The sequence below is a fragment of the Stigmatopora argus genome, chromosome 9 (assembly GCF_051989625.1).
Source record: "Stigmatopora argus isolate UIUO_Sarg chromosome 9, RoL_Sarg_1.0, whole genome shotgun sequence".
Lineage (NCBI taxonomy): Eukaryota > Metazoa > Chordata > Actinopteri > Syngnathiformes > Syngnathidae > Stigmatopora > Stigmatopora argus.
Genome location: NC_135395.1, coordinates 4,428,085 through 4,441,819, shown reverse-complemented (window position 1 = coordinate 4,441,819; position 13,735 = coordinate 4,428,085). Strand labels below are relative to the sequence as shown.

General features: G+C 38.5%; 2 protein-coding genes across 2 annotated transcripts in view; both read left to right on the top strand.

Moving 5' to 3' along the window:
• Positions 1–1,861: 1,861 nt before the first annotated feature.
• LOC144082599 (uncharacterized) lies at positions 1,862–10,897 on the top strand. Its single transcript, XM_077609855.1, has 5 exons — positions 1,862–1,962; positions 3,025–3,512; positions 6,257–6,378; positions 6,448–6,503; positions 9,744–10,897. The coding sequence occupies exons 2-5, from the start codon at positions 3,033–3,035 to the stop codon at positions 10,064–10,066; spliced, it is 981 nt and encodes a 326-aa protein (XP_077465981.1). The 5' UTR covers positions 1,862–1,962; positions 3,025–3,032; the 3' UTR covers positions 10,067–10,897.
• A 963-nt stretch (positions 10,898–11,860) lies between these two features.
• Positions 11,861–13,735, top strand: part of LOC144082577 (atlastin-3-like) — a 31,553-nt gene continuing 29,678 nt past the window's right edge. Inside the window, exon 1 of the mRNA XM_077609828.1 lies at positions 11,861–12,065. The gene's annotated coding sequence lies outside the window, so the exon portion shown is untranslated. The remainder of the gene's footprint in view (positions 12,066–13,735) is intronic.

Here is a 13,735-nt window from a genome sequence, read left to right as displayed (position 1 = left end):
TGCTACCGCGGAGCTGCCAACTTCCGTCGATCCCATTTTAGGAGTACGCTTGTCCCATTTCTGAAGTTTTCTGGGGTGAATGCGATTCATGCAAAATTGATATAAAATGTAAAAAAAAACCGTACAATTTAAATAAAACTTATTATCATGTTTTCAAAATAATTGAAATATTGTGTTTTTGCAAACTTGGAAAAAGTACAGCATAATGAAAATAAGTATCTTTGTTTGGGTCCTTCTACGTGCGTTTTACAGTAAGTAATTCCACTATGTGTCACGCTGAAGCTGCACATACATGTTGTGCAACAAGGGATATTTTGTTGAATACGAACCAATAAACTTCTGCGAGTGTTTGGGTTTTCTTAGAAGTTTCATCCAAATAACCATCCATTTTGCGCTTATCCCGAGAAGACATATTGATAAGACTTACCAGTGCTGTGTACTCCTACTTCCTTGAGAACTACCCCGGAAATGATAGGATTTTTTTTCAAAACAGAAGACTGGTGGTTTAGTCAGTCTTAATAATACAGTCATATCTCGACATACGAGTGCCCCGACATACGAGCAATTTGAGATACGAGTAAAATTTTGGGCAAATATTTATCTTGAGATACGAGTAAAATTTTGAGCGAATATTTATCTTGAGATACGAGACAAATTTTGATATACGAGCATACAGCGGACCCGAGAGGCTGCTCATAAGAACATCATGGTCACTGCCTTTCTGGTCGCAACTCCCTCGTGTAATGTCAATACGAGCACTGGGCGGAGCGTTGCATTTTTCTGTGTTTTTTCCCGTTAGAACGAATGGCGGAGCGATCACTAATACAAGAGGAGTATATCCTACTTCTCGTTGGCAAGTGGCCGTGCGTTATCCTATTGTGAGGCCATTTGTGTGCATCATTTTGGGAATATTTTGAAGGGAAGACAAAAGCAAACAACCCTCGATAGGTTGCATCTGAAAGTCAGGGTGGATTTGGGGCAAATAGAGCCAACCTGGGAGAAGAAAGGTATCAAAATTTAAAACAAAATTTGAATTAAGTTTAGTGTAAAATTAGATTAAATTTATTTTTGAAAGTGTCGGCATCGTAATCCAAGTTCATTTAAATTTATGTTATGTTACGAGCGCGTTGCCATGCAAAAAGTGCCCCCCCCCTCTCCTCTCTCTCTCCCCTCCGTGAAATCCGTCTAATTTTAGTATAATTAAACACATTTCAGTACTATTAAACCACTAGTTATTTGTTACTTTGTAAATAGATGGCGAATTAGAACAAATAAAAATGTTTTTCCAATCCAATATCCTGTTTTTGGTGTTTATTTTCAGATGGTTGGAACGAATTAATTTGTTTTTAGTTCATTCCTATGGGATACGTTCATTTGAGTTACGAGTAAATCGACATACGAGCTCAGTCCCGGAATGAATTAAGCTCGTATCTCGAGGTACCACTGTACTTACTTCCCTTATGAAAAAAGTCTCGGAGTTTGCGCCGTGTTTACGGGGAAACTCCGGAAATTCCGGAGTAGCTGCCAGCTCTAGTTACTAACGTTATGTCTTTTCAACTTTGGTTGTCCCAATTCTTTTGTCCCCACCCCCCCCCCCCCCCCACAAGCTGTAGTTACATGTTTAACTCAATTGGTTCCATTGACGTTGCTACACGTCCAATCCATACGAAGGGGGAGGGTGCTGACTTCTTTTGCTGCCACCCTCCCCCTTCAAATGCATTGGACGTCTATCGTCGTCAATAGTAGCACTGAAATGTGATCATTTAGGTCATAGCCGCCGCGCATGCGCGCTCGCTCGAGAAGCGAAGCGTCCTTTTCCGTTCCCATGGCAACCGGGAGCTCCAGTCCGCTCGCATACGCAGTGATGAGCGACTGAAAAAGACGCGTCTCGGATTAAAACCAAAAAAAAGCAAAGAGTTCTGGGCGTCAAAGTGCAACTCCGACGAAAACAACACGTGACGGGTGAGTATTAATAATAATTATTATTAGAAAGTGGAGGGGAGGGGAGAGAACAAATAAAAGTGCGCGGGTTTAATCCCCCAAAAGGCGACTGAAACTTTAGATCATCCCGCCATTCCGACCGCTTTGTAGAAATGAAGGCGGACAATTGTGTGCAAAATTCTTAAAACGTCATAATGATGGAGGTGGAACTGCATAGCTTGTTCTGTCCTGACTGCAATATTTGGACTTTGAACGTTTTGGGTGGATGCACAGCAGAGCAAGGAAAGGCAACGGCCAACTTCTTTGAGCGTATCAAAAGCACACTTTTTGGCTTCAAAATATTAAAGATAATCACATTTCATAGTGTAGTTGTCTATGGAAAAAACATAACACCAAAAAGTACAAAGTGAAAAAAGAGTTATAAACGATGATTAAATATTTAAATGTACTAGTGTTTATAAAAAATGTTTGTGTGTACATGTATACACACAAAACAGTAATATACTTAATTAATTAAATATTACAAATAAAAAAATGGAAAAAGTGGTGTCATCAAAATTTAAATGTAATCACATTTGATAATTCACAAATATAGTAATACGGGATGAATAAAGTTATCCAATCCAATGCAATTATAGATAATAAAATATTAATAGTGACATCACTGAATCCCAAACATAAATACATTTGTGTCAATATATATTATGAGTAATAAAATGTATCATATATGCACACACTCACACGCACGCACACGCAAAATAGTAATTAGAATTTATTTTCAACACCGTTTCTCCTGGTCTGGGTCGTAGGGTGCTGGACCCAATTCCAGCTGACTTTGTGTAAAAGGTACTAATCACACGTACCGGTGCGAAGCAAGGGGTGTGCAACCGGGCCCGAGCCTCGAGGGGCCCGATTTTGATGGGGAAAAGGTTATGCAGAGCTATAATAAAGTCTTACAATATCTTCCTCCTTTGCGTTTAAATTTGAGCTTGAAGCAATTTCGATCAGTGTTGGTTTAAAATGGCTAAAGTGGAGTTAGTCTAGAGTTTGTCCTTCAACTCTTGATGTTGTCTTTCCTTTAAGAGCAAGAGATGGAGGACCTTTGTCAGAGCCTGTCCCCTTGTACCTTCTCCCACCTGAGCTCCCTCCCCCTGTCGCCCGTCATCTTTCCCCCGTCCCCGGGTGAGTCGCTTCCTTTGTCCCCCCTCTCCCCGCCATCCCCCCAATGCACCGGGGCCTCACGGGACCAGGACGACCTGACCTGCTTGAACTGGCTGCACCAACGGGGGGACCTCTTGCCGCTGCGACCGCTCCCCAAAGCGCCATTGTCGCCATTTGCACGGGCCACAGCTGAGCCCAGCTCGGCCAAGCCACCCTACTCCTTCAGCAGCTTGATCTTCATGGCCATCGAGGACTCATCGGATAAGAGGCTGCCGGTAAAGGACATCTACGGATGGATTGTGAACAAGTTCCCCTACTACCGGACGGCGAGCACTGGCTGGAGGAACTCAGTCAGACACAATCTTTCATTGAGCAAGAGCTTCCGCCGCATGGAAAGAGACAAAAGTCAGGTGCTTCCCGGGGAATGGTTTTCATAATGCAATGCAGTATTTTTCTTATACGGTAATATGGCGCATTTTCCTCGCATATAAGCCGCCCCCGTATAAGCCGCACCCTTAAAATTACCCTAAAATCGTTGAATTTTACAATTTCTCATGTATAAGCCACCCCCTGATTCACAATTTTCACCGCCAAATTCATGGTTTTAACAGGGAGTACAACTGTGTTACTCTGAAGGGAAAATCTTAAGAAAAACCATCGCACATGGTATTTCTGAGATACTGTATGAATCAAAAGCACATTATTAGGGTCAATATCATAAGGAATTAATTCATCCAGCAATTGTTGTTTTCTTACTGCAAAACAGAAAATAACCAACAAATAGTAAATGTGACTTTGCCGACATCTATTGGTAAAAAAGAGTAGAGCAAGTCTTGTGCGCATATAAGCCATACCCTTGATTCAGTCATCATTTTTTTAGTTACAAATACAGCTTATACACGAGAAAATACGAAGTAATATCTCTACTTACGAAATTAATTGGTTGCAGAAGTTTTTTCCGAACTTAGATTTTTTGTAAGTAGAGGCATAATTGAATTAGAATAATTAGCTCCAAGATCTCTCTGTCTCTCTCGCTTTCTCTCGCTCTTTCACTCTCGCCACTCACTTTGGTGCCCTGTGGCCACATGATTCTCTTTGTAGTGCAATCCCGGGCGTAAGGGCTGATGGGTGGGGAACGGCACCCTAACTGTAAAGTGGGCTATCGAGCATGGGTGTTTCTGAAAGAAGAAAGTATAGCTTGCATGATGGCTTTAGAAAGTGTTGCAGCATTTCATTGTTGTATTTAGATGCTTTAGCGCTTTTGGTTTTTCATAACTTCGAAAAATTATCGGATCTTGGAACAATAATTTACATATCAAAGCATATTGTACCCTGAAAGAAGCTGTATGTTGAAGCATTCTTAAGTAGAGGTGGCAGTGTATATTCATTCATTTATCTTCAATTCTGCCTTTCTTCACGCGTGGGTGTGGGTGCTGAGCCTAACCCAGGGATTGATGGGCAGAAGGCAGGGTACAGACAAGGGTTGCCAGACAATCACATAATAAGAATTAGGGATGTCCCGGTGGCATATTTTTGTCTGCGAAGATCTTTAAACCCGAAACATTTTAAGGATGAAAAAATAGCACATCCAATATACGACCCCCCCTCCCCCACCCCCACTTTGAACAAACCTAGCCAACATTAAAGCCATAAAAGAGCAAAAACATTTAAAAATAATAATAAGTTGTGCCGCACACAATCAGGTCTCAGGTGAAGCCAGAGTCACTTGATTTAGTGGATCTTCGTATACCGGTCCGCAATCTGTAACCCCGGAAAACATTTTGAGGAGGAAAAATTAGCACATCCAAATGTCTTTTTCCACCTACTTTGAACAAACCTATCCAACATTAAAGGCACAAAAGAGAGCTATGTTAGCAAGAACATTTTTTAATCATTTGTGCTGCAAACAATCAGGTTGCCAACAAATAACATCTGAATTTTTGATTTTCAGAAATAAAAATAGACCAATGTGATAATTTGAGCTCCTTTGATTGTCATTTTCTGACTGTCATGCTCTCTTTTTTGGTGTAAATATAAATTCATTCATTCATTTTCTGAACCGCTTATCCTCAGAAGGGTTGCGGAGGGTGCTGGAGCCTATCCCAGCTGACTTTGGGCACGAGGCGGGGGACACCCTGAATTGGTTGCCAGCCAATGACAGGGCACGAGGAGAAGGATAACCATTCACGCTCACACTTATACCTAGGGGCAATTTAGAATCTTCAACCAGCCTACCATGCATGTTTTTTGGAATGTGGGAGGAAACCGGAGTACCCGGAGAAAAACCCACGCAAGCCTGGGGAGAACATGCAAACTTCACACAGGAGTACCAACCTGGCATCGAACCCAGGTTCACAGAACTGTGAGGTCAACGCACCAACCACTCATCCACCGAGCCGACCATACATTTAATATAAATTATAAAATGTAGTGTATACGTAGTATGTATTTTTCGCAATATTCCTCTGGATTAATTTATATAAGAAATATTACAAAATGATTGTGATTTTCGGGACTTTTATCATGCGCTCTTTCTTCTGCAAAGATTACTAGTTTCACTAGTGTAAATATCAATATCAATTTATTGTATAAAGTGGCGGCCCGGTGGTGCGAGTGGTTAGCGCATCGGCCTCACAGCTCTGGGATTCTGGGTTCAAATCCAGGTTACGTTCAACTGTGTGGAGTTTGAATGTTCTCCCCGGGCCTGCGTGGGTTTCCTCTGGGTACTCTGGTTTCCTCCCATATGCATGGTAGGCTGCTGATTGGACACTCTAAATTGCCCCTAGGTGTGGGTGTGAGTGTGCATGGTTGTCTGTCTCCTTGTGCCCTGCGATTGGCTGGCCACCGATTCAGGGTGTCCCCCGCCTTTGGTCTGGAGACAGCTGGGATAAGCTCCAGCACCCCCTGCGTCCCTAAATGAGGATAAAGCGGTTAAGAAAATGAGATGAGATTGTATAAAGTGTACTTTATTTGTAGTTTTTGCAATATACCTCAGGATTATTTTGCATTGAGTGATCATGTTTGACAATCTAAACACGGACGTCTAGCTGTGTCAATGCCAGCCTGTGTTAATATTTCAAAACAATTAAGTAAAAAAAAAAATTGATAACCAAAATTAGTACATTATTGGTTAAAACTGCGACTTTTTTTGCAGTCGGTGGGGAAAGGATCCCTGTGGTGTGTCAGTCCAGAACATCGAGCATCTCTTTTGGAAGTTCTCCGCAAGACCCACTCCTATCACAGCACCAACAGCAGCCTGATTAACAAGCCCACCCTGTATGTACAGTTGCCCTGCCATTGACGGTGGTGGACGTCCAATCCAATTCACATTGATTTTTCTTCCAGGTTGGAGGGCGTTGACTACAACGGGTCGGTAGTGTGCGACTCCATGGAAATGGCAGGTGAGTACTGCCTTTTTGTGGAACAAGGAAGTAGTGTTGTGTCTGTTTTTTATTGGATTGGATAACTTTATTGGATAACTTTATTCATCCCGTATTCGGGAAATTTCGTTGTGACAGTAGCAAGGGGGTGAGGATGCAGAAATAGGAAAGGCATTTTTTAGACATAAATAGATAGGTAATAAGTGGGTTAATAAATAAATACATGAATAAATATATAAATAAATAAGCGTGTTGCTGAAATATATATATATATATATATATATATATATATACATACATACATACATATACATACACATACATATATAAGCACACATACATACACATACATATATAAGCACACATATACATACACACATATATATAAGCACACATATACATATACATACATATATATAAGCACACATATACATACACATACATATATATAAGCACACATATACATACATATAGATGTACATGCATGCATACGGTAGGTCTTAACACACAACCATTTTTGGGGTACATTAATTGAGGAAAACGACTAAGAAAGTTGTGTTGTGTGCAATCCATTAGAAGATGAAATTTTTTTTTATGTCTAGGAGTGAGAAGTTGTCCGTAATTTATAGGCTATCATTGATGATGATGTCAAAATGGATTGGGCCTCAATGGGGGCCATCCCAGTTCACGTGAATTTCTTATTGATCACTGTCAATGGCAGCGAATGAGTCATGTTTCATTTTAGAAGGTGTGGGAGTGCTTTTTATTTCAAAGGAAAAACAGTAAAAATTACATTTTAGAATTGTTCATTTGCATTTAAAAACAAAACAGTAAACGTTCGCAGTTTTTTTATTTATGTAGGATTTTCAAAAATTTGGGGGGGATAAATTAGCGGGGGAAAACGCCTTAAATATTTGTTTTTGTTTTCGTAACGATGCACTGCCAGCCTCACGCTTCAAATCGATTAGATGTCTACTAGTAATAAAATGAATAATTATTTATTTTAAAAAAATTATCGACGTCTAATTCCATTGAAGTGGGAGTGATGGGGCAGATGAATGGATATCCATTTGCTGTCAGCCTCTCACTTAAAAAGGATCTGATGTCTACTGGTGATGATGTAATGTATTACTTATTTATCATATATTTCATTGTCCAATCCATTTGAAGTGGTAAGGCCAGTTCAAATGAATTGGACGTCTTCTAATGACAAGCCCATATACATTCACAGCAGAAGGATGATTGGATGCCACATTATTGGAAGTTTATTATATCATCCACAGCAGCCAACAGGTTCAATAATTACCGACTTATTCTTGCCTGTAGGTTCCGAGTTACCCAGTAGAGGGATCATGCTCCCTGGATTGATGATACGTTTGGTGCGTCCGGTGATCGTAGTTCAATTTGAACTTGTTGTAAATAAGAAAAAATAACAAAATACAGTCGACGCCTACACATTTGTAGTTGGCAAATATTTGACTTCAATACATTACTTCAATGTATTACTGCATTTACCAAAAATTCTTCAACATGGCTTTTTTGAGGCCTTGTTGGGCATGACCGCCCACCACTGGTAATGAGTTAACTGAACCCTTTCTGAAGTTAAGCTTATAGGCTATTTTATTAGCGGGGTAACAGCGCTCGCTGTCACTTTTATTGCCGCCACCTTTTCAGCCTCTCGGCATGCCACATTGTTCCCGTGTTTGCCTTCTGTCACCACGGCGACAACCTTCTATTTCCTTGGTAACGCAGCAATGGCCTCTTTAATGCGCCCCAACGTCGACGTTTCCGTAGGTGGCCACAGGAGTTCCACTTTTCTGCTTGATGAGATTCTCGCTGATTAAGATGATCAGGATGGGATTCGGTCATTTATTCATTTCTCATATTGCTTATCATTACTGTATAAGGGTCGAGGGGAGTTCTTGATCCGAAACAAGCCAACTAATGAAAGCAGGCAAGGGACACCCTGAATTGGTTGCCAGCCAATCGCAAACTATTGTTAAGAACCCTGACAAATTTGGAGCTTTTTTATTGGCTTTCCCAGTCAGTTCTAAGATTCAGCGGCGTGTCCATGCCGACTGTCAATCATCTACTGGTATGCTAGCGCTGATGCTGAGGTTGGCATAGTTCCCCACTTAACACAATCATGCATGTTTGAACCATCCAGGCCAAAATATTAGATTAGGTTAGATAACTTTATTCATCCCGTATTCGGGAGATTAAAACTGCTGAGTATGCAGCAGAAAAGTACAGTAATTTATCCTTTAAAAAAATGCAATATGCATTAGTCTCTGTCTACAAATCTTGCGTTGCGCATTTTAAACAGCTAATTTCTTCATCTTCCATGCCGCCCACCCTCGAGAGGGTTGCGGGGGTTGGTGGCGGTCCAGGGGTCGGATCCAGCCCGCAACATCATTTTGTGGAGCCTATAAAAATGAAATCGTTTGTCGACTTCATGTTTAATGCTAGAATTAAAATGGAGATTATAGATATATAGAGAATATTCCCCCCACCCTTTTTTGATTTTTTTAAAATTAAAAAATAGTAATATAAAATATATTTTTCAAAATGTACTCACTGCATTTTCTTTTATGAATAAAAAACAAATGGAAAAAAAAAATGCCAGAAACAGGGCGGCCCGGCCACTGAGTGGTTAGCGCGTCAGCCTCACAATGGGGACGTGGGTTCAAATCCCAGTCAGTCCACCTGTGTGGAGTTTGCATATTCTCCCCGGGCCTGCGTGGGTTTTCTCCGGGTACTCCGGTTTCCTTCCACATTCCAAAGACATGCATAGTAGGCTGATTGGACACTCTAAATTACCCCTAGGTAATGAGTGTGAGCGTGAATGGTTGTTTGTCTACTTGTGCCCTGCGATTGGCTGGCCACCAATTCAGGGTGTCCCCCACCTCTAGTCTGAAGTCAGCTGGGACAGACTCCAGCACCCCCCGCGACCCTAGTGAGGATAAAGAGGTTCAGAAAATGAGGAGATAAATTGAATTGAATGCTTTTATTGAGATTATACAAGTATCATGAGATTTAAAGCATTCATTACATATTGCGCAAATAACAACAACAAACAGACAAATAAATAATCATTATTCAGTAATCAATATCAGTAATCAATTGAGTCATAATACAAAATTGATGTGTGTGAAAGTGTACATGTGCATACGTATTACTGAACATTTAAATGTGAGGACAGAACACATTCATCGCTGTCATCTAAACTGAAACATGATATTCACATTTTTTTCCAACCAGATTGTCTTCCTCACACCCTGATGCTCTCGTCCCCCTCGCCGCCCACCCCGGACAACCCGACTTTTGCTGACCACCCGGATTTCCCGCTGACACCGGACCAAGAGGATCTGGCGTCAACGGATCCGGCGGGCGAGCTGAAAGAAGACCCGCTTGCTGACAGCGGCTACATCGAGCTGCACTACTACCAGTCGCCCGAGTACCAGTACCTAGTTCTGCCCGATGATGCCGAGCTGGACCTGGAAACGGTGGAAATCCTGCAACTGGACGCCGAAGCGCAGGAGGCAGCTGGATCGCTGTTGGACTTGGCTGGAAGTGGATATTAACTTGATGTTTACTAATGATAAACTAGTTATACACTCATTTAAATTAACAGCAAAAAAATGAGAAGAGCCACATGGACGTCTTTTATCGTCAATGGGGTCGGAAGAGTTCATTGGACCACTTGGATAATTATGAACAAATTTTCATTTGCTGCCAGGGTCTTTGTTCAAATGGATTGGACATGTATTAGTGACAAATTCATTTCACAGCAGAAGCATGATTGGACACCACACAATTGGATGTCGATCATCATCATTGGCAATGAAAGAGTTAACCCTTGATGCCTGAATTTATAATAAATGCATGTAGCAAGTAATCTAATAATAATTAAAATGTTATCATATTATTAAAGTGAAAAATACTATAATTAATGGGAAATCTTTAGCCATTTAAAAAGAAAAGAAAAGAAAAGATTGAGGTGTATAGAAAGCTAATTAAAATAAATACAAAAAGATGTTGGGGATGTAAATGATAAATAAGGATCAATTTCATTTAGAATTTTGATATTTTTAATTAAAAATTCCAATGTGTTTTTAATTCTTCAAAAATGAGATATTTATACTTTTGTTTCTTATTAGTTAAAATGATTTAGGATATTCTCATTTTTAGCAGAATTATTTTGATTTTCAGAATTTACTATTTTCTTATTCATACTGTTTTTATGCGCTTACTACATGTAGTCCTACAATGCTTTATGTACATTTGGTAAATACAATTTCAGGCATCAACGGGTTAAAAGTTGCTTTCTAAACTCATCAACTGCCAATAACCTGTATTTTCGCCAATGTCGAAGGAAACATCCACTGCCAGTCATTAGTGACAAAAATAAGTAAAAAAAAAAATCACTAGTAAATCAGCCGTTAACTTAGCATGCTCATTAGTGGACATTTTAGCAAACTAGTATTGGAGAATTTGCTCGTGGAAAAATACACACATACACCACATATGTCAAACAAGATGGACCCCTCATTTGAATTTTGTTTTTGTGTTAATTGTTACTTAAAACGGGCCACGAAAACTGCATTCATGGACATCATTGAAATTCTACTTTTGATTACTTTTTAAAAGCTAACACTTTCTGTTATTGTCTATTGTCTTGAAGCAGTCACGTTCATTTTTTGATACTCTTCATTAGTTCTTTATTTACCCCTTGATGCCTAAATTTACATTTAATAAACATGCATGGAGCATTTCATGTATACATAAGAACATACAGTATTGTGTTATTGTGTGTTAATAACTTAATAGTGTTAAAATCCTAAAATTTGTAGTTTGATGTACTTATGTACTCCTCCAAAGCTTTTTCATATACACATATGTGAAATAGAAAAAATATTTTAGTTGATTGCTGATAATTATAAATGAAAATGTAATTAATTGAATGATTTTTAAAACTTCAATTTGATTTTGGTTGATTACTGCTAATTATAAATGAAAATGTAATTAACTGAATGATTGTTAAAACTTTAATTCGATATCAAGCCCACCTTGATGAAAAAAATGCTTTTTAAACAGTGTTCCTATTAAAAGTTTTGTTTCCACACTAGTTTCATTAAAGAAGGAATTTGGTCACTTTAAGAATACAATATGAAATGTGAGAAATAGATGTATATATCTTTTTTGGGACTAAATACTCTTATGGAAAACCCAAATACATGACTGATTTTCACGTAAACAAAGTCGTCACTACAGGTTAGAAAACGACATTTACCATGGAAACGCCTGAAAGAGTGACGTGACGGACGTTGTAGTTTTTGCACAGGTTGAATGGAGCGCACACAAGCGCGTCAAAAACTTCGTTTCCCATGAGGTTGCGCGCGAGCATACCCGGAAGTGAGTAAGATTAGCGCTTGGAATAAATCGTCAACGTGATATGGTTGCGTTCAGAGAAAAAGTTACATTGTTTGCGACCTCCGCTTTAACAAGTTCGTTTTAAAGCACTTTGAAGACCTTCAAGACGTTTTACAGATTTGCCAACTTGTGGGAAAAATCACCGCTAAGGTAAAGTTTCCAAGTCAAATTAACTGCCACGAGTTTTGCAAAAATCGTTTAAGGATTTACAGTCGCCGAATAATGTTAGCTTACTTTTCTTCGACTGTTTACTGTGATAAATCGTAAACATCAACACAACTTCAGACGCCAAATGCTTTAAACTACGGATCTGAAGGCACATTTAGTGTTTTAATGACGGAAAGTCCCGGAAAATACCACAAATTACGTTTAATAACGCATCGTTTTTTTGTGTATTGAATGTCTTTGTGAACGTCATGATTCGCACAATTTTTGTATTTTCCACATTGCATCAAAACAGTACACGCATATGTTGGCACGCTGCGTCTGTGAACCACACCCTTTTGATGCCTACATTTTTTAAGCAGATGGGCCAGTTATTTTTTTTTCTACGAGTACATTCCTTGTCCTCAATTTAGAGCCGCATTGCGACTTTTCACCTTAAGAGAGCTATTCTAGAAAATTATGTCTACTGTTTTTTTCTTATTTGGGGTCATTTTTACAGGTTTTCATACTTGTATGTACTATAGTTGTCAAAAGTATTGATGTTGAAATATAATATTTGATGGCAAAAGTATCGATATACTCGGTATTGAACCAGTCCATTCAAATTGATTGGATGTCTTCTCGTGATAAACTTGTTTAACTCATCTAAATGGGCATTAGTAGCTTCCTCCATCCAAATAATAGCGTCTAAATCAGTGGTTCTTAACCTGGTGAGATTGATGACAATATGGTAAGGGTCATTGAAATTGGCAATTGTCTTGACGGTGTCATGTCCTTCCTTGTACACAAGCATATTTGTACAAAAAAAGAAACAGCGGTCACAACTCTCCTGTGTAGGAATCTTCATTTTCATCACCTTTATCATACTGCACAGGTCTCTCAAAATTTTTTGGGCGGGGATTCAAATCAAGTGAAGTATTTTCATTGTTAGTACAGTACTTAAAGTATTTACTAATTTATTACATATAGATTATATTTAGATATCAATACAGTACAGTCTTTCCATATGCATATAACATTTAATTAATACACTTCTTGATAATTGTATACATAAATAAAATTGAAAACATGCAGTATGGTAGAAATAAATGGGGTGATCCTACTTTGGTTTTTCGAGTATTGCAGCCAAGTTTGGTCTACTTATCAGCAAAATTCGAGGCAATACTGGAGAAGCATTTTAAGTAGAGGTATCACTGTATTTTAAAGTAAAAAGACAAAACAGGAAAAAAGAATTGTCTTTGTAAGTTATTTTTACAATATATATAAAAAATAACAAACTAAATATTACATTTATGTTTGTTTGTATTGATTATTTTTGTAAATTAAAAATATATATTTTTTTAAATAAAAAAAAATACATTTTTTTTAATTAAAAGAATGAAAAAGCAAAGGTTTTAGTGAGGGTTTGCACAAAACAGTCAAATTTCACAAATTTCTTTCACAAAAACCAAACAAATTAACATTTCACAAAAATATATTTTAGAAAACAAATTAACCAAAGATAGAATACAAATTCACAATAAAAACAAATTAACTTTTTGTGTCACTTGTTTTCTGTGACAATAAACAAGTTAAACAATTAAATAATACGGACAATTTAATTTTTTTTTTAAACATTTTTTTAGAAAGATGAGAATTTTCTCTTTTATTAATCA

Bases quoted from the DNA above. Each gene is read 5' to 3' on its own strand.
- LOC144082599 (XM_077609855.1), top strand. From the start codon at position 3,033: ATGGAGGACCTTTGTCAGAGCCTGTCCCCTTGTACCTTCTCCCACCTG. The intron at 3,513-6,256 runs GTGCTTCCCGGG...CTTTTTTTGCAG, and splicing joins TGGAAAGAGACAAAAGTCAG to TCGGTGGGGAAAGGATCCCT. The intron at 6,504-9,743 runs GTGAGTACTGCC...TTTTCCAACCAG, and splicing joins CGACTCCATGGAAATGGCAG to ATTGTCTTCCTCACACCCTG.